At 42.2% G+C, this 26,931-nt stretch overlaps 1 protein-coding gene across 1 annotated transcript in view; it reads left to right on the forward strand.

Annotated features, from left to right (window-relative positions):
• The window catches only part of kiaa1109 (KIAA1109 ortholog), a 255,509-nt gene that overhangs the window by 56,410 nt on the left and 172,168 nt on the right, over positions 1–26,931 (forward strand). Inside the window, exons 18-32 of the mRNA XM_061925065.1 lie at positions 4,579–4,685; positions 4,772–4,995; positions 5,084–5,299; positions 5,550–5,687; positions 8,116–8,292; positions 8,386–8,514; positions 8,933–9,052; positions 10,494–10,825; positions 10,929–11,179; positions 12,424–12,664; positions 15,405–15,896; positions 17,545–17,818; positions 18,271–18,408; positions 18,510–18,580; positions 19,375–19,548. Coding sequence (XP_061781049.1) covers positions 4,579–4,685; positions 4,772–4,995; positions 5,084–5,299; positions 5,550–5,687; positions 8,116–8,292; positions 8,386–8,514; positions 8,933–9,052; positions 10,494–10,825; positions 10,929–11,179; positions 12,424–12,664; positions 15,405–15,896; positions 17,545–17,818; positions 18,271–18,408; positions 18,510–18,580; positions 19,375–19,548 — 3,084 coding nt within the window. The remainder of the gene's footprint in view (positions 1–4,578; positions 4,686–4,771; positions 4,996–5,083; positions 5,300–5,549; positions 5,688–8,115; positions 8,293–8,385; positions 8,515–8,932; positions 9,053–10,493; positions 10,826–10,928; positions 11,180–12,423; positions 12,665–15,404; positions 15,897–17,544; positions 17,819–18,270; positions 18,409–18,509; positions 18,581–19,374; positions 19,549–26,931) is intronic.

The raw sequence follows: 26,931 nt of genomic DNA on the forward strand, positions 1-26,931 counted from the left end.
GGATGGCAGAGTTCGCTTCACACTCGGCTGCGAACCGATCCAGTGAGAGCTGAAGATCCTGACCACATCATCTGCAAAAAGCAGAGGCCTAATCTTGCAGCCACCAAACCGGATCCCCTCAACGCCTTGACTGCGCCTAGAAATTCACCCATAAAAGTTATGAACAGAATCTGTAACAAAGGGCAGCCTTGGCAGAGTCCAACCCTCACTGGAAACGTGTCCGACTTACTGCCGGCAATGCGGACCAAGCTCTGGCACTGATCGTACAGGGAGCGGACAGCCACAATCAGACAGTCCGATACCCCATACTCTCTGAGCACTCCCCACATGACCTCCCGAGGGACACGGTCAAATGCCTTCTCCAAGTCCACAAAGCACATGTAGACTGGTTGGGCAAACTCCCATGCACCCTCAAGGACCCTACCGAGAGTATAGAGCTAGTCCACAGTTCCACGGCCAGGACGAAAACCACACTGTTCCTCCTGAATCCGAGGTTCGACTATCCGGCGTAGCCTCCTCTCCAGTACAGCTGAATAGACCTTACCAGGAAGGCTGAGGAGTGTGATCCCACGTTAGTTGGAACACACCCTCCGGTTCCCCTTCTTAAAGAGAGGAACCACCACCCCGGTCTGCCAATCCAGAGGTACCGCCCCCGATGTCCACGCGATGCTGCAGAGTCTTGTCAACCAAGACAGCCCCACAGCATCCGGAGCCTTAAGGAACTCCGGGCGGTTCTCATCCACCCCCGGGGCCTTGCCACCGAGGAGCTTTTTAACTACCTCAGCAACCTCAGCCCCAGAAATAGGAGAGCCCACCACAGATTCCCCAGGCACTGCTTCCTCATAGGAAGACGTGTCGGTGGGATTGAGGAGGTCTTCGAAGTATTCCCTCAACCGATCCACAACATCCGCAGTCGAGGTCAGCAGAACACCATCCGCACCATACACGGTGTTGACAGTGCACTGCTTCCCCTTCCTGAGGCGGCGGATGGTGGTCCAGAATCGCTTCGAAGCCGTCCGGAAGTCGTTTTCCATGGCCTCGCCGAGTTTTTGCCTCCGCGACCGCTGAAGCCGCACACCGCTTGGCCTGTCGGTACCTGTCCGCTGCCTCCGGAGTCCTATGAGCCAAAATAACCCGATAGGACTCCTTCTTCAGCTTAAAGGCATCCCTCACCGCCGGTGTCCACCAACGGGTTCTAGGATTACCGCCACGACAGGCACTAACTACCTTGCGGCCACAGCTCCAATCAGCCGCCTCGACAATAGAGGAACATGGTTCACTCGGAATCAATGTCCAGCACCTCCCTCGTGACATGTTCAAAGTTCTTCCGGAGGTGGGAATTGAAACTCTCTCTGACAGGAGACTCTGCCAGACGTTCCCAGCAGACACTCACAATACGTTTGGGCCTGCCAGGTCTGTCCGGCATCCTCCCCCACCATCGCAGCCAACTCACCACCAGGTGGTGATCGGTAGAAAGCTCCGCCCCTCTCTTCACCAGAGTGTCCAAAACATGAGGCCGCAAATCTGATGACACAACTACAAAGTCGATCATGGAACTGCGTTCTAGGGTGTCCTGGTGCCAAGTGCACATATGGACACCCTTATGCTTGAACATGGTGTTCGTTATGGAAAATCTGTGACGAGCACAAAAGTCCAATAACAAAACACCACTCGGGTTCAGATCCGGGCGGCCATTCTTCCCAATCACGTCTCTCCAGGTTTCACTGTTGTTGCCAACATGAGCGTTGAAGTCACCCAGTAGGACAAGGGAATCACCCGGTGGCGCACTTTCCAGTACTCCCTCGAGTGTATCCAAAAAGGGTGGGTACTCTGAACTGCTGTTTGGTGCGTAAACACAAACAACAGTCAGGACCCGTCACCCCACCCGAAGGCGGAGGGAGGCTACCCTCTCGTCCACTGGGTTTAACTCCAACGTGCAGGCTTTGAGCCGGGGCGCAACAAGAATTGCCAACCCAGCTCGTCGCCTCTCACTGCATGCAATGCCAGTGTGGAAGAGAGTCCAGCCTCTCTCAAGAGAACTAGTACCAGAGCCCTTGCTGTGCGTCGAGGTGAGTCCGACTATATCCAGCCGGAACTTCTCTACCTCGCGCACGCGCTCAGGCTCCTTCCCCCTAGCTTATGTAGCCGAGGATCGGACCGCCAAGTGCCCTGCCTTCGGCTGCTGCCCAGCTCACAATGCACAATGGCCCCTCCCATGAGTGGTGAGCCCATTAGAGGGGGGACCCACGTTGCCTCTTCGGGCTGTGCCCGGCCGGGCCCCATGGGGACAGGCCAGGCGCTCGCCATCGTGCCCCAACTCCGGGCCTGGCTCCAGAGGGGGGCCCCGGTGACCCGCGTCCGGGCAAGGGAAATGGGCAATCTGAATCCTTGTTGTTTCATTCCCATAGAAGTCTTCGAGCTCAATAATAAATAAACAAAATATGTTCTCGACCAAAAATCAGTCCATATTCTCGACTGCTCGCTAGTATTACCAATCAATTAGAATATTACATAATGTTGGATATAGAGAACGTACAAACCCTTTATTTATTTAATTAAACATATTGAAATTCAACGACTTAGTGCACTTGCAAACAGCTAAAATTATACACAAAGCAAACTATAACCTGCTACCCAAGAATGTACAACAATTCTTCTCAACAAAAGAGGACAAATATAACCTTTAAGGACAATCTAATTGAAAACATTTGTATGCACGTACAACACTTAAAACTAGCGATGTCCGATAATATCGGCCTGCCGATATTATCGGCCGATAAATGCGTTAAAAATGTAATATCGGAAATTATCGGTATCGGTTTTTTTAATTATCGGTATCGTTTTTTTATTTTTATTTTTATTTTTTTATTTTTTATTAAATCAACATAAAAAACACAAGATACACTTACAATTAGTGCACGAACCCAAAAAACCTTCCTCCCCCATTTACACTCATTCACATAAAAGGGTTGTTTCTTTCTGTTATTAATATTCTGGTTCCTACTTTATATATCAATACAGTCTGCAAGGGATACAGTCCGTAAGCACACATGATTGTGCGTGCTGCTGGTCCACTAATAGTACTAACATTTAACAGTTAATTTGACTAATTTTCATTAATTACTAGTTTCAATGTAACTGTTTTTATATTGTTTTACTTTCTTTTTTATTCAATAAAATGTTTTTAATTTATTCATCTTATTTTATTTTATTAATTTTTTTTTAAAGTACCTTATCTTCACCATACCTGTTGTCCAAATTAGGCATAATAATGTGTTAATTCCACGACTGTATATATCGGTTGATATCGGTATCGGTTGATAGCGGTATCTGTAATTAAAGAGTTGGACAATATCGGAATATCGGATATCGGCAAAAAGCCATTATCGGGCATCCTTACTTAAAACCTTTAGCATATCAGTATGTGGAACTAAATTATGGAATGGATTAAATAAGGAAATCAAACAAAGCACTTATTAAGAAACTGTTCAAACTATAAGTGTTCACAAAGTACAAAGAAGAAGAATTATTTTTTTTTTTTAAATCTCATTCATCTCCTAGGTGAAACATAAATCACTTTACTATTTATTTATGAGAACTTTAATTATTGTGTATATGTTTATATATTTATATACAGTACTTATTTATGCATTTTTTTTTTTTACTTATCGTATAATTAATTTACTTATTTATTTATTCACCGTTCTGTCACAAACAGAGAACAAAGACATGGGATAAAACTGCTATTATATGAAAAGTGGTGGGATTAAATAAGCTCTGCTTTGTCCTACTCCTTTTCAGACGTGCCGTAATGAAACAACTGGAAATATGTGGTGCATTACATTGTATTTGTATTGTATGCATGTTTGAAATAAACTGAAACTAACTAACTAAATTGGTCTTCAAGTAATGTTGACAATGTTATGGTTCGTTGGCAATTATTTATGGGACAATATATCATCCAGCAAAATTTGGTATTGGCCCAAACCTAGTTACAAATACTTTAAATTTGGACAGGTCGCAAAGCTGCCTCACTTTATGCCGGATGCCACCGTTAAGAGCATTCGGCCAGATGCCAAAGGCTGCACCGTGGACCGTGGTTTGATTTTTGGCTTGAATTGTGAAAGATAAGAGAACTGTTGTACGTTTGGTTCAATAGTTTTGTGTTGAGCTGTTTAAAACAGGATACTTATAGAGATGTTATTATCAAGGGCCAAAAATTACACTTTAAAATTGAATATATGTTAAATGTAAACGGAACATAAAAACCTCTGTGATTAGAATTTAACTATGAAACCGCGTGGCCTTGGCAGAGAAGATTTGGCAAATATCCAAGTTATATTTGCTAAGGCTTGTATGAGTATTTACTCAGCTCTGCAGCTCATCCTACAAATGCACTTTCCTATTAAATGCGGCACCATTTCAAGGGTAATCAACAGTTTTATTGCCAATAAGCATTGTTACAACAAAGACACCCTCAACCAAGCACAAATGTCCTTACTTTTTGTCTTCAGTTTATTGTACAGCTCTGAATTGTGACTATGTTGTGATTAGTTTTTTTTTTCCCCCCAACATCAGAGCTGGCTGGGTGGACTGCTGGAGTGTACCAAACTTCCTGCTCATCATTGACTACACATGGCATCCCATTTATCCCCAAAAAGCAGATGAGCAACTTAAGCAGTCATGTAAACTTTCAGCTTTCTGTACCACAGTACTACACCATTCACACATTGTTTATAAAGACTTTTCAAACGCTCCTTCCTAATTTCAGTGTCTGAGATGGAAGAATCCATGCTGTCAGCTTTGCGGCCCCCAGAACACACTTCAGCACATCACATCCACCCACACTACACCTCTGCTTCAGCTGGCCACAGCCGAAAACCCACTGACCCCTCAGAGCTTCCCCCTGACAGACTTCATGTGGAGATGGAAATGTCCCCGGATTCTCAAATTCTGCTCTATGGACCTTTACTTCGAGCTTTAATTGCCATCAAAGTATGAACATGTTTAAATTGCAATGGAAACGTACATTTGGGCTTACACAACCCACAATCCATCAGTTGTCCTTCTAATATTTTCACAGGAAAACTATTTTGGCGAAGATGATATGTACACAGACTTTGAAACGACTGTGTCTAGTCCTGTTTTGTCCACGTCCTCATCTGGCCTCGGGTGGTCTCCTCTGGGAATGGAAGACAGTGGACATAAGGACACTTCCGACATACATCCTTTGGACCTGCGGCCTTGGGACATAACTGTTTACATCAATCTCTACAAAGTACATGGTCGACTACCTATGGTAAAACTTGCGACTCACGTTCTATTTGTATATCTTGTTCTAAAATGTAAAGTTAGATATTCGGTGGAACACACGTGTGCTAGGCAGTTTATAGGGTCAACAAGACAATCTTAAAAAGGAAGGCACTCCATGTACGCCTCTTGTCTTGCAGAGCATCTAGAAGATTTCCTTGTACACTTTTCTTGTTTGGATTATACTGCATTATAAATGTGTTGATACATGTCCTATTTTTCCCCCTGGGTACGTCCAGCACTGCAGCAGCGAGGGCCCAGAAGGTCCATCTGGATTTCTAGAGCGGTTATGTTTTGAAATGAAAAAAGGTTACAAAGAAACAATGCTTCAGCTACTACTGTCTCCTCTTCACATTTTCATCAGTGACAACTATCAGGTAAGAATACCAAGTAAAACTACATTAAATAGTGGAGATTTTTTTGTGCAGTGAAAAGAGATCTTCAGGAAAAAAGGGTGTAAAAGCAGATGGTTAAGGTGGTTGTTATATTCCTGTAATATACACTTTTACAAACACTGCTTTTAAAAAAGAACATTATTTCTGTACTTGTATGTGCGTGTGTAATAATGGAGCATATAGCTGATATGGTTGAACTCGGAAGAATGCGGGTTATATGCTTGTTTTTGTTTGAATGCGAACGCCCTCTAGGCAGCCACCTAACCGTAACATACATAAGCTTAAAAGGGAACTGCACTTTTTTTGGAATTTTGCCTCTCGTTCGCAATCATTATGAAAGACATGACGACATAGATTTTTTTAATACATTGTAAATATTAAATAAACGTAAATAAAAGTTGGGAGCTCCACTACTCCGCGCATAATATCCGATAAATAACCATTCAAAAAGCGCCAACAATACAATTTTGTGACTTGATTATTAACCAGGTATTAGTGATATTCACCTGGGGATAGGTTGATTGGCAACACTAAATTGGCCCTAGTGTGTGAATGTGAGTGTGAATGTTGTCTGTCTATCTGTGTTGGCCCTGCGATGAGGTGGCGACTTGTCCATGGTGTACCCCACCTTCCGCCCGATTGTAGCTGAGATAGGCTCCAGCGCCCCCCGCGACCCCAAAGGGAATAAGCGGTAGAACATGGATGGATGGATGGTATTAGTGATATTGTTTCCCTATGTTTACATCATCGAGTGGTCTGCGGTTTCCTCACTTCCCTGCTCCCTGTAAGTTTATAATTGATCATAAATCATGCATCTCACCTGGACATGAGACATCTGAGTAGGTAAGCCGACAAGTTGGGGCACTTTGACAGCCAATTTAGGACCTTAAAACCCTAATGGAGGTATTTGGATGTTTTTTATGGGCTTTATAGGCAGAATTGAAGGTCTCTCATAGGATCCATTGTAAGTGAACTTTTGATTGAATTTATTAAATATTTAGAATGCACAACATGGAGCTGAGCACGAGTAAGACTGTAGAGATGATTTTGGACATCACAGAAATACTTCTCACCACAGTGGCCCTATTTATCTGTGATTTAAAAAAAAAAAAATCTTGCCAATAAATTGAGTTGGCACAAAAAGACAGACAATGGTTTGCTTGCAGATAAAATAGAGCATTACAATGTTGTTGAGAAATTTGAATGTAACCAATATTACAAGTTGAATTGGTTATGTGACGGACCTTGTAATCCAAACTACCGTATCACAAATCAACGTTCCGCAATGAAATGGCATATTCTTTTCCTAGCCCCCCAAAACACGATTTTAACGTGTAACATGCATATGAATAAGAAAAACACACCTCAGATAACAAATATCTTTAAAAAATTCTATACAAAAATAACTACAGTATTGTAATAATAATCTACAGCATTACATGGCATCTCCTGTGAGTTGCCTCTCCATCAAACATACCATCAGCAGTGTTACCATATTTTCATGGATGAATGTCCTCTGTTAAATAATTATGTTTACGCATTTATTTTGCATTGCCTCATTTTTGCTTCAGTATGGTGTAGATCAAAGGTCTTCAACAGGGTGTCCATGACCTGTGGATGTAAAATTTTTGGTTGATGAGACTTTTTAAAATATATACATACATTTCCATGGCAACTTCTCCACACGATTGAATGTTATTGTCAGCACACATTAATATGTTTATATCTCGCTAGCTATCTGCTATAAGATAATTATAGTGAGTGAGAAGCTGGATGGGCAGCACGGTGACACAGGGGTTAGTGCATGTGCCTCACAATACAAAGGTCCTGAGTAGTCCTGAGTTCAATCCCGGGCTCGGGATCTTTCTGTGTGGAGTTTGCATGTTCTCCCCGTGACTGCGTGGGTTCCCTCTGGGTACTCCGACTTCCTCCCACCTCCAAAAACATGCACCTGGGGATAGGTTGATTGGCAACAGTAAGTTGGCCCTAGTGTGTGAATGTGAGTGTGAATGTTGTCTGTCTATCTGCGTTGGTCTGTGATGAGGTGGCGACTTGTCTACGGTGTACCTCGTCTTCCGCCCGAATGCAGCTGAGATAGGCTCCAGCACCCCCCGCGACTCCAAAAGGGACAAGCGGTAGAAAACGGATGGATGGATGGATGGATGGATGGAGATGCTGCATGTTTCGGGCAGATCTTATGGGGCTATTTGGCAGTGGGGAAGGCTCATAACCATCAACCGAGAAACAACTCGTATTCCAAAAAATCTTGTGAGCAAGGGCACTTGTAAGCCGAGGTACCACTATATATGTACTGTACCGCATATTAAGAAATCAGTAATAATTCCACTGTTTGTTTATAAGAACATTGTTATTGTGCTATATGCTATATATTTCCTTCTTTGGGTGACAGCGCCCAACAGCCGATGGTGTGTTGAAGGATGGACACCTAAGCCTGTCCGGGCTGCAGATGAGGGCGCATGCCATGTTCTCCGCTCAGGGATTGCCACCAGGAAGTGACACCCTGGAGTATGCCTGGCTCATTGACATGCAGGCAGGAAGTCTCACTGGCAGGGTGACTGTTCCACAGGTGTGTGTGTGTGTTATCTAACAAATTAAATGGATGGCTTCTATTTCTAATCATTTGAATCTCTTTGAATGCATCTGTGTGTTTGACGGATAGGTGGCGAGCTTGTTCGAATGGGGAGAGACTTTCGTTTTCCATGTGGTGTCACGTGAGTTCCAGCTTGAACAACCAAAGTCTTCTGTCATTTGCCAGCATGGCGTTGACCGCCGCATCTGTGATGCTAAGGTATTACCACATTCATGTAAAAATGTGGCATGTTAATAATGTTTTTACCGCTTCAACCTCATCTGCTCCAGCTATAGACTTTTCTTCAATACAGCAGTACACCTCTGAATTATACTGTAATTTGATCATACGGTACATGGCTGATTTAAAACAATTACAGTACGTTGGTATTGTTTTCTCAAATGTTCAGGAACATTTAAAAAATACTGTAATGTTTGTGGTATTTCATTTATGATAGTTAAAAATGTAATTAACAGACATTGCTATAGACTATGTGACGATTGTATTTCAAAATTAAATACATAGAGACTGATAAACTAAGCAGAGATAGTTGGGCTTTACAGAAATGTCTCACCCAAGGCACTCAGGGGGCTTTTGACGCAATCACTGTAAACCACCCAATGTGTTGTTGTTTCAGTTGACATGCTTACCCGGTCACTGTCGATCGTCAGAGGAGCTCAAGTACACCATGATGCGACTGGCCATGGATGGAGTGGACCTTTTTATTGTTGAACATGGTTGTGCTGCCAACATCAAAGTAATGAACCCCACACTTACTGTATTTACTTAATGATAATGATGATTTATTGTAAAAGAATATAATTTTGCTGTCATGTGGAAACCCCCTCCCCCAATGAACAGTAATTGGAATAGCGCCAATTCACAACAGAAGTTATTGCAATGCACTTCACACACACACACACTAACGACAGAGCAGGTTTACAACAACGCTTCTCATACATTGCAGAGAACCAACTGAACGTTGCATTAGCACGTACTTGGTCCCTTTTGTGAAGAAAACTAAAATGCAACCCAGGAAGATATGTGACTTTTTGTTTAAATGTATGTACATGTTAACTATGAATTGTACAGTGGAACCTCTTTGTCGGGCCCGTTTATATTGAAAATTAGTCCATGTAGACCAACTCATTAGGTCTAGGACAATCGCAGTCTTTTATAACAAGTACCCACTCAAGATGACATCGACATACACTACCTTTGTTGACATAACATTTGAGGACCCAAAAGGGTCATTTCTATGAACAATCAGTCCGTTTATGTTGACATGCGTTGTACTATTGTTAACTTCATCATCAGCTCACAACCACAACAGCAACATTTGTATTGTAGTTTGTTTGGAAGAGACCAATCACATTTTGAATATACCGTAAATATATGCATACTGCTGAATTTAGCATGGTGGTAGTTTCTTTCCATAGTCACTGATGTACCATACTAAAAGTGAGTACATTTTATTTATATAGCACTTCTCACAGAAAGAGCTCACAAAGTGCTTCACATGGTTAGAAAACAAACAGTACAATCCAATATCAACATATAACATGAGGCAACAAAAGGAAGATTGCAGATAAAATGATAAATATGATTATACAAATAATTAATAAAAAAAAAAAAAAATTTATTATGGAATATTACAGAAATATTACTGGATATAAAATAAAAATACAATATCTTACACAAATCTAAGGTCATGTTACATAGCATTAAAACGTGTTACTTTCTGGTTAGGGTAAAGTAGGTATCAAAATAAAAGCATTACAGTATTCATCTAGATACTACCACAGCAACTTACAAAATGCACCCATTTACTTATTTCTAAGCTTGTTAGTCATCGGAAGAATGATTTATGCATGTATGAAAGTTGTATTATATATTTCAAGACATACAACATAATTACAGCAGCAGCTCTGTTTGATAAGAGTATGACATATGTGGTAACTGAAGAATCTAATAAGAAATATGCACATATCGAGGAAAACGCACTCAACAAACTGCTGTATGTTAACAATCTGTATAATCATACATTGTCCTCAAGTGTCTGACGAAAGTCGCAAGTAAATGTGCAAGCAATTGCTCGTTTCGGTTTTAGTTATGGTGACAACTAACATGAGTTAACTAGTGCCAAGGACACGTTAAACAGGGTTCATTAAACTGTTTTTTTATGATCATTACTCCAGATGGGTATTATTCGTGTGGCCAACTGCAACCTGCACAATCAGGCAGTGGGAGAGGGCATCAGTGCTGTGGTGCAGGACGTAAACATTCGACAGTACATTGAACAGCAGCAGCACAGTGAGGTAAACAGGCTGCCACCAGCTGGGCAGGGGCAAGGTCCAGGTCAGCCTCCAAGTCTTTGCCAAGCCCCAGTGCTGCGACGCTCTGTCTGGCTGGAGGCAGGCTCAGTCAACCTGAATCTCATAACAGCAGACATTGCCCTGGCTGCTGACCACTCGGCCAAATGTGAAGTCCAACGACATTTTCTAGAACTACATGATGCACAGACCAAAAGGTAGATATGTCCAATCTGTCATTTGGTGTTTTCAGCCTTATTTATGGATGATTAGCTATCAGCTTGTTTATTTTGTATTTTCTTTACCTCGTTTTTTCCCAAGACTTTGGTTCTTGTGGCCTGAAGAGGCTGGCATTCGAAACAAGCGCGGAAGAAATCGCTGTGGCTGTCTTGGAGGCTGCCGGTTCTTTGCCGGAACCAATATAGGCCTGGATTTCTTCAAACTTGAAGAGATGACACCTTCCTCTTCGTCCGCATTCTCTTCCTCCAGCACTGAGTCTGACATGTGTTATGGTCAGTCATTGCTTCACCCTGGGGAGTGGATCATGACCAAAGAAACACCAAAAGTGGATGGTATGAATTGATTAAGTGATACATACAGTATGCAGCTCTGCCAACATGTACGCATTTTGACTCTTCAAAACGCTTCACTGTTCTTCGGGTACACATTTTGTTACATTTTACTGGTTTGAGTTTAATTGAGGCACGAGTGCTGGGGTGTTCAAACTTTTTCCACTAAGTTGAAAATGGATGGATGGATGGGCTTCACACTGAAAAATCAAAAGATGCAGAAGCTATTTTATATATTTATTTTTCCATTCAATCTATAGATAGAATGGAAAAGAAAAAAACAGCCTTCATGTCACCTTTGTTTTTATTAGGGGTGCACGATAAATATAGGACATATACCGGTAATTATCATGCCGATATGAGGAATTACTACATCTTATTGATACAGCCAAAAACAATTCTCTGATAATCAATGTAAAACTCAAATGAGGCAAAATTACCTATAATGTGTGTTAGAGTTAAGTGCTCCTTTTCTCCTGCTCGCCTGTCGTAAACATCCCCTGAGTTCCTTGTAAACTAACTGGGCTTCGATAGTGTGGGACTTTTGTTTTTAGAGAAATATGTTTTTTTGTGCTATTTGCCTCAAAAGTTCTGCAATCATGCATACCTTGAGGAGAAAATTAATATCGAGTTTCAACACATCAAACCTTATCGGCCACCTGAAACGCTGGCATCGCAACAACGATGTTTTGAAAGCTTACCAAGGCGCCTGCTGCTAAAGAAGCTGACCCAAAGTCAGCCGCAAAGAAAGGTGTCCACAAACTACACTTGGAATCTACATTTGAAAAATATTACATATGAATAAGTTAATAATAGTGCTGGTCTTGAGAAGCAGTTATCTGTATCCATATCGGCTTGAAAAAAAAATACATTGTGCTTCCTTAGTTTTTAATGTCAATATTTAAACTTTTTCTCTTTACTCTACACATATTTTCTCTTTTTTATTCAACTTGTGTGTTTTTTTAACAGTATTTTTACAAAGTGTGGCGGGCCGTTAAAAAATTTGCCGGGCCACACATTTGGACACCCCTGCAATAGGGTATGCTACACCGGCACACTCCTACCCTTGCAAATCCTCTTGAAATTAATCTATTGCCACAGCGACACAGGCCGTAATGGCTATGATTGGTCAGCTTGTAGAACATTGTTTTGTGTATAACCTTGAAGACATTCGTCTTCAAGGTTGGCAGGCCTAACTAAGTATGTGAAATATTTACGTTGTTACTGTACATTTTTTTTTTTTGCAGGAAGGGTTGTTGGACTAAAAACCGATACACACTCACCCTGCCTGCCTCCTGAGGTGCCTGAGAGGCGTGGTCAACAGCACTTAAGTCTCCAGGTACCCCAACGCTCTCACAGCTCTGCCTCCTCCTCTGAAGAAAATAGTTCCTCTAGTGCGGCATTGCCCTTACTGGCTGGAGAAAGGGACACCCCCTCGCCAAGTGTTGAACAACGCGCGTTTCCTGTGAATGGCAAAATTCCTGTTGAGTGAGTGGCCTAGAGAATGCTTTTGATTGTTATTGACAATATCTGACTGTTTTTTTTTGCTTAGAATATTTAATAAGGTATACGCAAGGCTGGATTATGCTTCCTTGTTGGGCGCCAGTGTACGCTATGCTGCCCTCCCACCCCCAAATTAACAAAACCTAAAACCAGTGAAGTTGGCACGTTGTGTAATTTGTAAATAAATATAGAATACAATGATTTGCAAATCCTTTTCAACTTATATTCAATTGAATAGACTGCAAAGACAAGATATTTCATGTTTGAACAGAGAAACTTGATTTATTTTTGCAAATCATTATTTTAGAATTTAACGGCAGTAACACGTTGCAAAAAAGTTGGCACAGGGGCATTTTTACCACTGTGTTACATGGTCTTTCCTTTTAACAACACTCAGTAAACGTTTGGGAACTGAAGAGACCAATTTTTGAAGCTTTTCAGGTGGAATTATTTCCCATTCTTGCTTGATGTACAGCTTAAATTGTTCCACAGTCTGGGGTCTCCGTTGTCTTATTTTATGCTTGATAATAAGCCACACATGTACAATGGGAGACAGGTCTGGACTAAAGGCAGGCCAGTCTAGTACCCGGACTCTTTTAATATGAAGCCACGCTGTTGTAACACGTGGCTTGGCATTATCTTCCTGAAATAAGCAGTGTCCATGATAATGTTGCTTGGATGGCAACATATGTTGCTCCGAAACCTGTATGTACCTTTCAGCATTAATGGTGCCTTCACAGATGTGTAAGTTACCCATGCCTTGGGCACGAATACACCCCCATACCATCACAGATGCTGGCTTTTGAACTTTGCGCCTATAACAATCCGGATGGTTCTTTTCCTCTTTGTTCCGGAGGAAACGACATCCACAGTTTCCAAAAACAAATTGAATTGTGAACTCGTCAGACCACACAACACTTTTACACTTTGCATCAGTCCATCTTGGATGAGCTCGGGCCCAGCGAAGCCGGCGGCGTTTCTGGTTGTTGTTGATAAATGGCTTTGGCTTTGCATAGGAGAGTTTTAACTTGCACTTACAGATTTAGCGACAAACTGTAGTTACTGACAGTGGTTTTCTGAAGTGTTCCTGAGCCCATGTGGTGATATCCTTTAAACACTGATGTCGCTTTTTGATGCAGTACCGCCTGAGGGATCGAAGGTCACAGGCTTAGCCGCTTACGTGCAGTGATTTCTCCAGATTATCTGAACATTTTGATGATATTACGGACCATAGATGGTGAAATCCGTAAATTCCTTGCAATAGCTCGTTGAGAAATGTTGTTCTTAAACTGTTGGGCAATTTGCTGACAGATTTGTTCACAAAGTGGTGACTCTTTCCCCATCCTTGTTTGTGAATGACTGAGTATTTCATGGAAGCTGCTTTTAAACCCAATCATGGCACCCACCTGTTCCCAATTAGATTGTTCACCTGTGGGATGTTCCAAATAAGTGTTAACTCGTCAGACCACACAACACTTTTACACTTTGCATCAGTCCATCTTGGATGAGCTCGGGCCCAGCGAAGCCGGCGGCGTTTCTGGTTGTTGTTGATAAATGGCTTTGGCTTTGCATAGGAGAGTTTTAACTTGCACTTACAGATTTAGCGACAAACTGTAGTTACTGACAGTGGTTTTCTGAAGTGTTCCTGAGCCCATGTGGTGATATCCTTTAAACACTGATGTCGCTTTTTGATGCAGTACCGCCTGAGGGATCGAAGGTCACAGGCTTAGCCGCTTACGTGCAGTGATTTCTCCAGATTATCTGAACATTTTGATGATATTACGGACCGTAGATGGTGAAATCCGTAAATTCCTTGCAATAGCTCGTTGAGAAATGTTGTTCTTAAACTGTTGGGCAATTTGCTGACAGATTTGTTCACAAAGTGGTGACTCTTTCCCCATCCTTGTTTGTGAATGACTGAGTATTTCATGGAAGCTGCTTTTAAACCCAATCATGGCACCCACCTGTTCCCAATTAGATTGTTCACCTGTGGGATGTTCCAAATAAGTGTTTGATGAGCATTCCTCAACTTTCTCAGTCTTTTTTGCCACTTGTGCCAGCTTTTTTGAAACATGTTGCAGGCATCAAATTCCAAATGAGCTAATATTTGCAAAACATAACAAAGTTTTCCAGTTTGAACGTTAAGTGTCTTGTCTTAGAAGTCTATTAAATTGAGTGTAGGTTGAAAGGGATTAGCAAATCATTGTATTCTGTTTTTATGTACGATTTACACAACATGCCAACTTCACTGGGTTTGGGTTTTGTACATTGTGCCGTGTTGACATGGACCTTAAAGGCTGCGAATGGTCAGCTTGTACCACAGTATTTCCTGTGTATGCAACATTTCCGGAGGGCGTAGAACCCACTGTCGCAAACGCCTTCTTTGATTCCTGATCAATGTTTGCAATAAATGTTCTTAGTTCCAGCTCCAACAACAGTCTTCATCTCTCTTTATTTGCCATTGGATTGTCGCGACAAAGAAAGCTAACAAGCTAATTTTGTAAATAGTCGACAAGAGCCATAATTTCTCCTTTAGTTGTGTAAAACAAACGCCTGTTTTGGCAGAAAATTCCACCTCACATGTTATACACAGAGCTAAAAAATCATAACGGATTAGGAGGGGGCAACATAGTGGCCACACAGGAGCATAATCCAGGTTTTACTGTGTTGAAAACTTCAAATAGAAATCATGCAGCTGTAAATTTTGCATTTGCGCCTTTTACAGGACTTTCAGGGATATCCCAGAGGTTTCTCCCATTTCACCCAACAACTCTCAGGAACGCTCTTCAGTGCGCTCCCCTCTCTGCTCTCCTCTTAAACGACAGTCTTCTGTACACTCAGGACGATTAGGCAGCACCAAAAGTCTGTCAGCTGCTGTCTTCAACGAAAAGCCCCCCCCAGTACTGTCTGGAGGCGTCCAGTTCAGCTGTGATGTTTCACGCAGTGACGAGAACGTCCTGGATTCGCCACGTCAGCGTCGGAGCTATGGCTCCTTCCCTTTCACGCCTTCAGCGGACTCCAATACCTTCCATCAGTACCGCTCCGCCGACTCCAGCATGTCGGTGGCTGACAGTGAAGCTTACTTTTCTGCCGCTGAGGACTTTGAGCCAATCAGCAGTGCTGATGAGGGTCCAGGGACGTACCCGGGCCGTAAAAAGAGGAGGAGGCAGCAGATGCAGCAACCCCAGCAGCCCCCGTATTACATGGAGAACTACAGGTTAGCTTGACCCTATGATTACAAATATAGGACTCTACTTTAGTTTTAGTGGCGCTTTGAAGGGAGTTTTGAAAATAAGTTACAACATGTTACTTCATGTAAGGTTAAATGTTGAATCAGAGTGTTGTTTCGGTACAGCTACCAAATCTGTCAAGAACAAATAGATTCAGCATTGCCATCTATATTTAAATGGCACTTTAACAGAATTAAGGGCAGCACAAGAGGGGTTAGTGCGTCTGCCTCACAATACGAAGGTCCTGAGTAGTCCTGGGTTCAATCCCGGGCTTGGGATCTTTCTGTGTGGAGTTTGCATGTTCTCCCCGTGACTGCGTGGGTTCCCTCCGGGTACTCCAGCTTTCTCCCACCTCCAAAGACATGCACCTGGGGATAGGTTGATTGCAACACTAAATTGACCCTAGTGTGTGAATGTTGTCTGTCTATCTGTGTTGGCCCTGCGATGAGGTGGCGACTTGTCCAGGGTGTACCCCGTCTTCCGCCCGATTGTAGCTGAGATAGGCTCCAGCGCCCCCCGCGACCCTGTAGAGAATAAGCGGTAGCAAATGGATGGGATGGATGGATTTAACAGAATTAGGATGTAAGGAAAAACATTCTCAGATTTACAGTTTATAAATCAAACATACCATACCATTCCATAAAATGGTTCATTACGCCTTTTTAATGGTTTGATTTTATTTTAAACGCAAGAAAAATGTGCTTAATGGCAAGCAAACCTTTGATTACTTGTATGACTGACGAATACAATAATTGCAAAATATCTTGTCTCTATTGTACCAGCATACTGTATGCTTGTCTATTATAAATTCATGATATTGTTTAATGCGCATTTAATGCTCGTTTTAAATATTTAAAGCGACACTGGTCTTAACGACTTTTATTTATTACTCAGAGTCAGTGGAGCCGGATGGAAGGGATGTTGTAGTGAGTAAGATGTATGATCCATTAGCTGCAAGACCATTTACTGCTGGTTGGCTATGCAAATTTGATGTCTCTTTTCTTTCCAAACATGCTGTCATTATCTGTTTCCTCAATTGTAAACACTGTTATTTATTTTCCCATCTATGTAATTGCCGCACACACACGAATAACCATTGCAGAGGCATACACAGTTTCTGGTGTTACACGTCTGTGCAATTAAAGAACCCCCCACCCCCTACACCCATCATTGCTGGGACAAAATGTGTTCATGTCGATTGTAGCTGCTGCGTTGAAAATAGATGTGTGTACATTAAAGGGATAACCTTTTACACAACTATTTCCTTTTAAATACACAAATGTATATCAGTGCAGACACATTAATTGATGCTATTAAGTATTTGATACAATAATACTATATTTAATTTGGACTTACACTATTGTGCATCTGTATAAAATATGACTGTTATAACAAAAGTTTAGGATTAGATCTTTTTGAAGTGTCCATGGCAGCTGATATGAATCCACCGAGCAACAGGTTTATCACAGTTCACATAATTATTTAAAGTGTGACACGACAGTGAAACACAACACATTATTTTAGTAGACATCCTGATTACTAATTGACAGTAAATGCTTTACTCAGCATCACTTTAATTTGAATCTCACAACACCACACCTACATTATTTAAATTGTCTGTTTTATTTCATTTAGCCGGAGTTCCATCTACCACAGTGTTGAGGGTCCTCTTGCTTACGTTCTCAATGGCGAGCTTATCACTGAGCCCCGCCCACTGCCTCTGCCACCAATGTTGCCCCCACTGCCTTCTCAGCCCCTTCCGAGCCACATATCCCAGGCCTCCTTTGTATCTGCTCTGGCCATGGAGGAAGAGAGCTCAGTGGAAGCTGAGAAAACAGCTGAGCCTGGTCCAGTAACCCGACAGCCCCACTTGATGGTGTGCTACCAAAACTACCTGGCTCAATATCAAGTAAGCATATTATCTAAAATTTCTGATACAGTAGAACATGCTTATTGGTCGACCGCCCGTCAAAGTTAACCAATCTAACAATCCTTGAATTCATAAACTGGGTGTCGCCAATCGCTATATATTATTTTGCTGCATAAATGGGTGATTCTTCCTGAGGTCTGATATTAAACTAGAAGTATTGAAGCAAACACTTTACTCCTCCTTCGCATAACCAGCACTTTACAAATTGTATATTTACCATCCAAAGCCCAAACTTGGAAATAATTCCTTGTGTGTGCATATTAGCAAGCATATACTGCCAGGCAATACTTTATGCAATATTGTTTTTGGCAGAAAAATACTAAATATCAAGTTTATGTGCCAATTTTGGCCGATAATATTGATCAGCTGATATTTTCTGGTATGATAACTTTTTTGTTGTGTTTGTGTGTTGTCTGCTTTGTTCCTATAAGGTCTCCAACTGGTCTGTCAAGCAGCCCACTAACAAGAGGACTTCTAAGTCGTCACTACACCGACCGTTAGATCTTGACACACCCACAAGTGAAGAAAGCTCCGCCTCCTTTGACCAATTGTCTGTTCCAAGCTTTAAGGTTGTTGTGAATTCATTTAGTTTGTCATGATTTAGTTTACTTTTTCAAAGTATACATTTGAATCCACATTACAACTGTATATTAATATTGATATATTTCAGGTGACAAAACAGGGCCTTTCAGCCAGTTCTCTGTTAGATAGAGGACTTCAGTTGATGGGCGATAACAACAGGTATTCATGAAACTAAAATATATGTTTTGTATATCTTATGTGATAATAGGCCTATTCTCTCACATCCTTGGTAGCAACCACTTTTTGATGTTTTTTTTCATGACCAGTTTGTGCAAATAATTAAAAAAAAGTGATTATTTAAACTTACTATTTAATTTGCTTGAAAAGTAATTGAATTAGTAATGTATTTACTCCTTCATAAGTTTAAAGAGAAAGTAATTGTTGTATTACTTTTTTTATGTAAGATCATTCAGATTTTTAAGCGTGGGTTTCACAGACCAGTTGCTTCAGTAAAACACCATTGACAGGTACTTCATTTAACTAAGTATTTACTGAACCTCTAACTACAACTGTAGGCCCACATTAAAATATTTGCTTCACAACTAAAACAATTAGCTTAGTAGTGGCTAGTGCCGTTGACAAATGTTTCATAAAATTAGAGTTTTGAATTAAATGGATACAGACAAACACTTTACGTACACTTCACATGCCTTTTACATTAATAACATTGAAGTAGTAAAATGGCACTTTTAAATCAGTCTTTCACAAATCAGAAAAAAACAGTTTATTTGCAGATCCTGTCTTTTGCTTGACTGAGCAAGCAAGGTCAGGTAACAGCTGTTAGATATTAATGCAAAGGAACGCACCGCTTTTGACTGTTGGTATCGGTGTTATAACATTGTAAATAATTAGATTAGCTGTTACTACAAAACAATAACAGTGTTGGTTTTGCACTGGTCTGAATACTCACTGTTCATGACAAACTATAAAATTATATTTTGTCTTCTCTCTAGCACTCCATACACTCCCCTGGATAAGAGAGCAATGGACAACATTGATGAAGATACAACAACAGATGACTGGACTCTGGAGCAGCCTTTGGCTCAGACCAGGACCACGGCTATCGTGGAGGTGAAAGGAGCCATTAATGTGGTTCTTACACCTCTTGTGGCTGAGACGCTGGACAGGTAGTAAACAGTATCTGCTTTTTTAGACCACACAATAAAACATACACTTCTGATCAAAGTGAGAAGACCACTTGAAAAAATGCATGCAAAAAAAAAGAAAAAAAAGAATTGGGATCAGAGACCAGTTTGAGCTGGTAATTTAGTAAGAACAACAATGTAATTGAAATGGGCTGTGCATGCTTCTTCTTCTTCTCCAGATCAACAGGGAACTGCACTTTTTTTGGAATTTTTTGGAATTTCATTGACAATCACTATGTAAGACTAGAACACGTTTTTCTTTTTTTATGCATTCTAACTCGTAAAATACAGCCAGTACAAGGTGGCTAACAATGGTGCTAATAGGATCACACTAAATTAACATCTACAAACCGCAAATAATACTAATTTACATTTCGTGACCTGAATATATATACTTACAGTATATTACCAAATAGCAGCCCGGGCGTTTATTTCACAAAATCGATTTTGAAGACAGGCGTTAAAAGAAACAGGCGGTTATTTGCACAAGGCTTTTATATATTTTTGCACCAGGCCATTATTTGGTTACAATGGTTACTGTCCAGTAGTTTTTTTTTTCGTACAAAAAACTTTAAAGTAAAAGCTATTGTAAATATACAAACAAAAAAACAAGAGATCAACATGGGTAGGCTATCAAAAGACAAGAGATCAACAAGGCCTCAACATGGCAGTAGTGCAACAATTGTCAAATACAATACCAATACTAAAAATAAATAACTTTTTAAATAAAGCAGGCTACCGGGAAAAATAAAATTATGGTACCAAGTACTCAAGTATAAAACCCACCATCAAAACAGAACAATAATACTGTCACTTAAATAAAACAAAGGCTACAGTACTCCAAGTTTTAAATAAAGCAGTATACAGGAAAAATAAAATGATGGTACCAAGTACTCTATAAAACCATCAAAACAATAATACTGCAGCAAACGCAACCCCAAATGCAACTCAACCCCACTCATCATCCTCCTCCTCCTCCCCTTCCTCCTTTTTCTCTTCCTCCCCCTCCTCTCCCTCACCCCCCTCATCATCATCCTCCTTTTCAATCACAAGTTCTTCTCGACGGGAGCGTCCTTCTGTGCAACAGTTGTTCTCCTCCTGAGGGTAAAGTTGTTCCGACGCAGGAATCGATTAAGCCAGCCACTCGTTGCACCAAACACCACCCCGTTGTCTCTCGTGTCACTCGCGGTGGCATACAACTCCTTGGCCTTAATGCGGATCATTTTGCGGGACACACGGTGGTTCAGTCCACGAACGTGATGTATCCACTGACACAAATTAGCATCAAGCTCGTCGCTCACTTTCTTCTTACCTCCACCAGATAAGCGGGCCCGTTTTCCATCGATTGCCGACTGAGATAGTAGTTCTCCCTTTTTTTGTTTCCATTCTCGTACACGTTTTGGGTCAATGTTAAACTGCCTGGCCGCTGCCAAACCAAAATTCTGCTCTGCATATTTCACAACCGCTAGCTTGAACTTTAAGTCAAACTTTCTGTTCTTCTTCCCCCTTAAAGTATTCCCGTCCATCAGTTGTATCCTGTTCATTCAACTCACTGCTACTGTTGCTTGCCATGTTGAAACTTTTCCTCGTGGGTTTGTTGTTGTCGTTGAGTGTGTGTTACGCTATATGCGGTGACCCATTGCAATATGTTGATTACCCAGAATCCCCACGTAACGTAAGCCATCACGGCACAGATTTCGTTAAGCCTTTGATTGTCATGTAACTCTCTGGACTCCACGCGTCTGCTGTTACCGTAATTACCAGAATTACTGCACATTTGCTTTTCCTTTTAGCTTATAAATTGGGCTTAATGAAATTAATATGATTTTAATCTAAATTATGCAAATAACAGCCCATGGGCAACTATTTCGACATAGGCGGTTATTAGGAAGAGGCGGTTAATTCACAAAATGGGGTCAGACCCCGGGCGGCTATTTGCCCAAGGGCGTTTATTTGGTTATATACGGTAAATTAAATATATATATAATTAGTAGGAGTGTAACGGTACACAAACATTTCGGTTCGGTACGTACGTCGGTTTAGAGGTCACGGTTCGGTTAATGACAGTGACACTTGGACTGGCGTGATTGGAAGGAACGGTCTCCCTGATCTGAACCTGAGTGGTGGATTGTTATTGGACTTCTGTGCTAGTCACGGACTTGCGATAACAAACACCATGTTCAAGCATAAGGATGCTCATAGGTGTACCTGGTACCAGAGCACCCTAGGCCAAAGATCAATGATCGATTTTGTAATCGTATCAGCTGATCTGAGGCCGTATGTTTTGGACACTCGGGTTAAGAGAGGGGCTGAACTGTCAACTGATCACCATCTGGTGGTGAGTTGGGTCAGATGGCGGGGGAAACCTCTGGACAGACCTGGCAAACCCAAGCGTGTAGTGCGGGTGAACTGAGAACGTTTGGAGGAGTCCTCTGTCCGGAAGGACTTCAACTCCCACCTCCGGCAGGACTTCTCTGCCATCCCTGTGGAGGTTGGGGACATTGAACAGGAATGGGCAATGTTCAAAGCCTCTATTGCTAAAGCTGCAGCTGCGAGCTGTGGCCAGAAGGTCCTGGGTGCCTCAAGGGGCGGTAACCCTCGAACACCCTGGTGGACAGTGGTGGTCAGGGAAGCTGTCCGACTGAAGAAGGAGTCCTACCGGGGTATGTTATCCCAGGGGACTCCGGAGGCAGTTGCAAGGTACCGACAGGCCCGAAGGGCAGCGGCCGTGGCTATGGACGAGGCTAAGCAGAGGGTGTGGGAGCAGTTCGGGGAATCCATGTAGAAGGACTATCGGGCGTCACCAAAGCTGTTCTGGAAGACCATACGGCACCTCAGGAGGGGGAAGCAGGGAACTATCCAAGCTGTGTACGGCAAGGATGGGACTTTGCTGACTTCAAGTGAGGAAGTCGTAGGGCGTTGGAAAGAGCACTTTGAGGAACTCCTGAACCCAATTACATCAGACACACCCTCCCTGATATGAGCAGAGCCTTAGGATGATGGGGGATCGACGTCGATCTCTCGGAGTGAAGTCACTGAGGTAGTTAGACAACTCCACAGTGGCAAAGCTCGGGGGGTTGACGAGATCCGTCCAGAAATGCTGAAGGCTCTGGGTGTTGAGGGGCTGTCTTGGTTGATACGCCTTTTCAACATTGCCTGGAAGTCTGGGACAGTGCCGAGGGAGTGGCAGACTGGGGTGGTGGTTCCCCTTTTCAAAAAGGGGGACCAGAGGGTGTGTGCTAATTACAGGGGTATCACACTACTCAGCCTCCCTGGGAAAGTTTACGCCAAGGTACTGGAAAGAGGGGTCCGGCCGATAGTCGAACCTCAGATTCAAGAGGAGCAATGTTGATTCCGTCCGTCCTGGTCGTGGAACAACTGACCAGCTCTTTACTCTTGCGGGAATCCTGGAGAAGGCCTGGGAGTATGCCTATCCAGTCTACATGTGCTTTGTGGATTTGGAGAAGGCGTATGACCGGGTCCCCCGGGAGATCTTGTGGGAGGCGCTGATGGAGTACGGAGTGAGGGGCACCCTGCTGAAGGCCATCCAATCTCTGTACAACCAAAGCGAGAGTTGTGTCCGGGTGCTTGGATGTAAGTCGGATCCGTTTCCAGTGGGGGTTGGTCACCGCCAGGGCTGCGCTCTGTCACCTATCCTGTTTGTGATTTTCATGGACAGGATTTCTAGGCAGAGTCGTGGCCATGGCGGAGAGGGTATACGTCTCGGGGGGCTAAAGGTTGCTGCTGTTTGCAGATGATGTGGTCCTGATGGCACCTTCAGTTCGTGACCTTCAGCTCTCACTGGATCGGTTCGCAGCCGAGTGTTCAGCGACTGGAATGAGGATCAGCATCTCCAAATCTGAGGCCATGGTTCTCAGCAGGAAACCGATGGATTGTACAGTCCAGGTAGAGGACGAGACTCTGTCCCAGGTGGAGGAGTTTAAGTATCTAGGGGTCTTGTTCACGAGTGAGGGAAAGATGGAGAAGGAAATCAGCTGGAGAATCGGAGCAGCTGGGGCAGTATTGCAGTCTCTCTGCCGCGCTGTTGTGACGAAACGAGAGCTGAGCCAGAAGGCAAAGCTCTCGGTCTACCGGGCTATCTACATTCCTACTCTCACCTATGGTCATGAAGTGTGGGTCATGACCGAAAGAATAAGATCGCGGATACAAGCGGCTGAAATTAGTTTCCTCAGAAGGGTGGCTGGCATCTCCCTTAGAGATAGGGTGAGAAGTTCAGTCACCCGAGAGAGACTCGGAGTAGAGCCGCTGCTCCTTCGCTTGGAAAGGAGCCAGCTTAGGTGGTTCGGGCATCTCGTGCGGATGCCTCACAAGCGTCTCTCTAGGGAGGTCCTCGTTGCACGTCCCACTGGGAGGAGATCCTGCGGCAGGCCAAGGACCAGATTGGGGGATTACATCTCCTCTCTGGCCTGGGAACGCTTCGGGATTCCCCAGGAGGAAGTCACTAATGTTGCTATGGAGAGGGAAGTCTGGGGGTCTCTGCTGGAGCTGTTGTCCCCGCGAACTGATTACGGATAAGCGGTTGAAGATGAATTGGTGGATGGTTCGGTTAATTTTCGGTACAGTAAGAAAACAACAAAATATAAATGTTTTGGTTATTTATTTACCAAATTTGTAAACAATGGCTTTATCCTTTTGACATTGGGAACACTATAATAAGTCTGCCCACGTTAATCCACATTAAACTGCCTCAAGTTGTTGCTCAGATTAAATAAAATGACAAAACTTTTGTTCTACATATAAAAAGTGCAACATTAAACAGTTTCAAGACAACTCATCATGCTTAATTTATTACAGCATTTGGGAAGCCTGTAGTTGATTTTTATCACACACACACACACACACACACACACACACACACACACACACACACACACACACACACACACACACACACACACACACACACACACACACACACACACACCACAAAATTAGCTAACGTTACGCTAAAAGCTAATTAGCCTTCACCTCAAGCCAGGACTGCGAGCGAGCTGAGCTGCAGTTTGTTTCTAGAATGTCAACGGGCTCATAGTGATGTTACTAGTAGTTGACTGGGAGGTGTTTATTTTAATTTGGGGATAGTCCGCTGCCTGATGCTCACCTGCTAAACACCTATCTGCTAACCCCACCGCAGAAGCACTGACTACATGCGCTCTGAATACACACTGCTGATTGGCTGTTACCGCTCTGAATACGCACTGCTGATTGGCTGTTACCGCTATGGTTGTAACCAATCAGATGGTTCGTGGGTGGGACAATGCTGGGTGCTGTGTAGGAGACAGAGGCAGGAAGCAGAGCAGCTTGTTAAGACTTTAGCTTAGACGGCTACTTCATATGTTTGTGTGGAAACTTGTTCGGTACACCTCCAAACCAAACCGGAACCCCCGAACCAGAACCCCCGTACCGAAACGGTTCAATACAAATATACGTACTGTTACAACCCTAATAATTAGATATATAAATATTTTGATATGGAATTAAATATATATAATTGAATATATAATTAAATTAAGTATTAGCAATATTACTATTATAAGCGCTAACACCAACAAAAAAATGTTTAGCGCCACCTTGATCGAAGAAAGTTAACTAGCTTATGATGCTATATTGATATGTTGAACCAGTGAGCTGAAGCATCACCTCTGAGCTGGTGAAAGTTAATTCTAAATTATAAATCATGCTGCAGTGGAAGGTCCAAATCTTAAACAGCAACAAAAGTGAATTTAGTACAAAAGTTTTATTTACGATAATCAAAAAGTACAAAGTTGGATTGAATTGCCCATGCAAACAGACAATGTCCTCCGGAGGAGTTGGATGAATCGAGAATCATGCGAATCACCCATAGGCCTGGTCTACTGGCCATTTATCTGTTTTCCTCATGTGTCAAGGTCCCGTTGTTTTGGAAATGTTTATTCTGCAACCTCCTTGAATCCTTTAGCCATAACAAACAATCAAAACATTTTGTAGAATAGTCAGACCGACCACTCGTTCAACTATAACCCACATATGGTCCTTCAATGGTTCAGAATAGAAAAAAAAAAACGAGCAGACATTCTTAAGGCTTTTCGACAGACTTTCTTTTCGGACTTCGACAGACACAAAATATGGTTCAAAAGGTCAGAAATTCCACTACATGCCCTTAACCTGGATAATAGAAGGTTATAGCCATAAACCGAAAAGATGGTCAACTTTGACATCCAGACCGCAGATGGCGAGAAAGACACGCACAGACGCTCGTTTGCGGCCCTTTTTTTCTTTTAACCCTTCATGGGGATTATTATTTTTTTATCTAAAGGGGAATATATGAACATTCCATCAGTCGCCATCTTAGTGAGAGCAGATATTGTACAGTAAGTGGTTGTTTTATGTTCAAAGTTTGTGTAACTTGTTCAGCACTCAGCAATACTGCTGCATGAAGCTTAGAATTTGCTGTTGAAGGGAAAAGCGAACGTTGTGATGCGTCTGTGAAGTTAATACAACGCTGTAGAGCAAAATACATAAATATTACATGTTATTATGAATGTGCCTGTTACATATACCATATTTTTCGGACTATAAGTCACAGTTTTTTTCATAGTTTGGCCGGGGGTGCGACTTATACTCAGGAGCGACTTATGTGTGAAATTATTAACACATTACCGTAAAATATCAAATAATATTATTTAGCTCATTCACGTAAGAGACTAGACGTATAAGATTTCATGGGATTTAGTGATCGGGAGTGACAGATTGTTTGGTAAACATATAGCATGTTCTATATGTTATAGTTATTTGAATGACTCTTACCATAATATGTTACGTTAACATACCAGGCACGTTCTCAGTTGGTTATTTATGCCTCATATAACGTACACTTATTCAGCCTGTTGTTCACTATTCTTTATTTATTTTAAATTGCCTTTCAAATGTCTATTCTTGGTGTTGACTTTTATCGAATAAATTTCCCCAAAAAATGCGATATATATGTTTTTTTCCTTCTTTATTATGCATTTTCGGCCGGTGTGACTTATACTCCGGAGCGGCTTATACTCCGAAAAATACGGTGCTGTTTACTTACAGCTTGCATATCAAAAGTTGATGGATGTTTTTGAATGTTTTTCGAGCAATTTACAGTATAGGCGGAATAGAGCAACTACCATTGGCTTCATTGTTTGTTGATTTATGCATACACAAATAAAATCATACATGTTCTTGTCCTACGTAGGGATTGTGAATGATAGACAGCATTCCAAAAAAAAGGGCAGTTTCCCTTTAAGACTGGAGCACAAATAGTCACAAACTCATTGGATTCTTTGTTTGTTGACTATTCTCGTTGTTTTGCCATAGGATAACCAAGACTGGGTA

The sequence above is a fragment of the Nerophis lumbriciformis genome, linkage group LG29 (genome assembly GCF_033978685.3).
Source record: "Nerophis lumbriciformis linkage group LG29, RoL_Nlum_v2.1, whole genome shotgun sequence".
Taxonomy (NCBI): Eukaryota; Metazoa; Chordata; class Actinopteri; order Syngnathiformes; family Syngnathidae; genus Nerophis; species Nerophis lumbriciformis.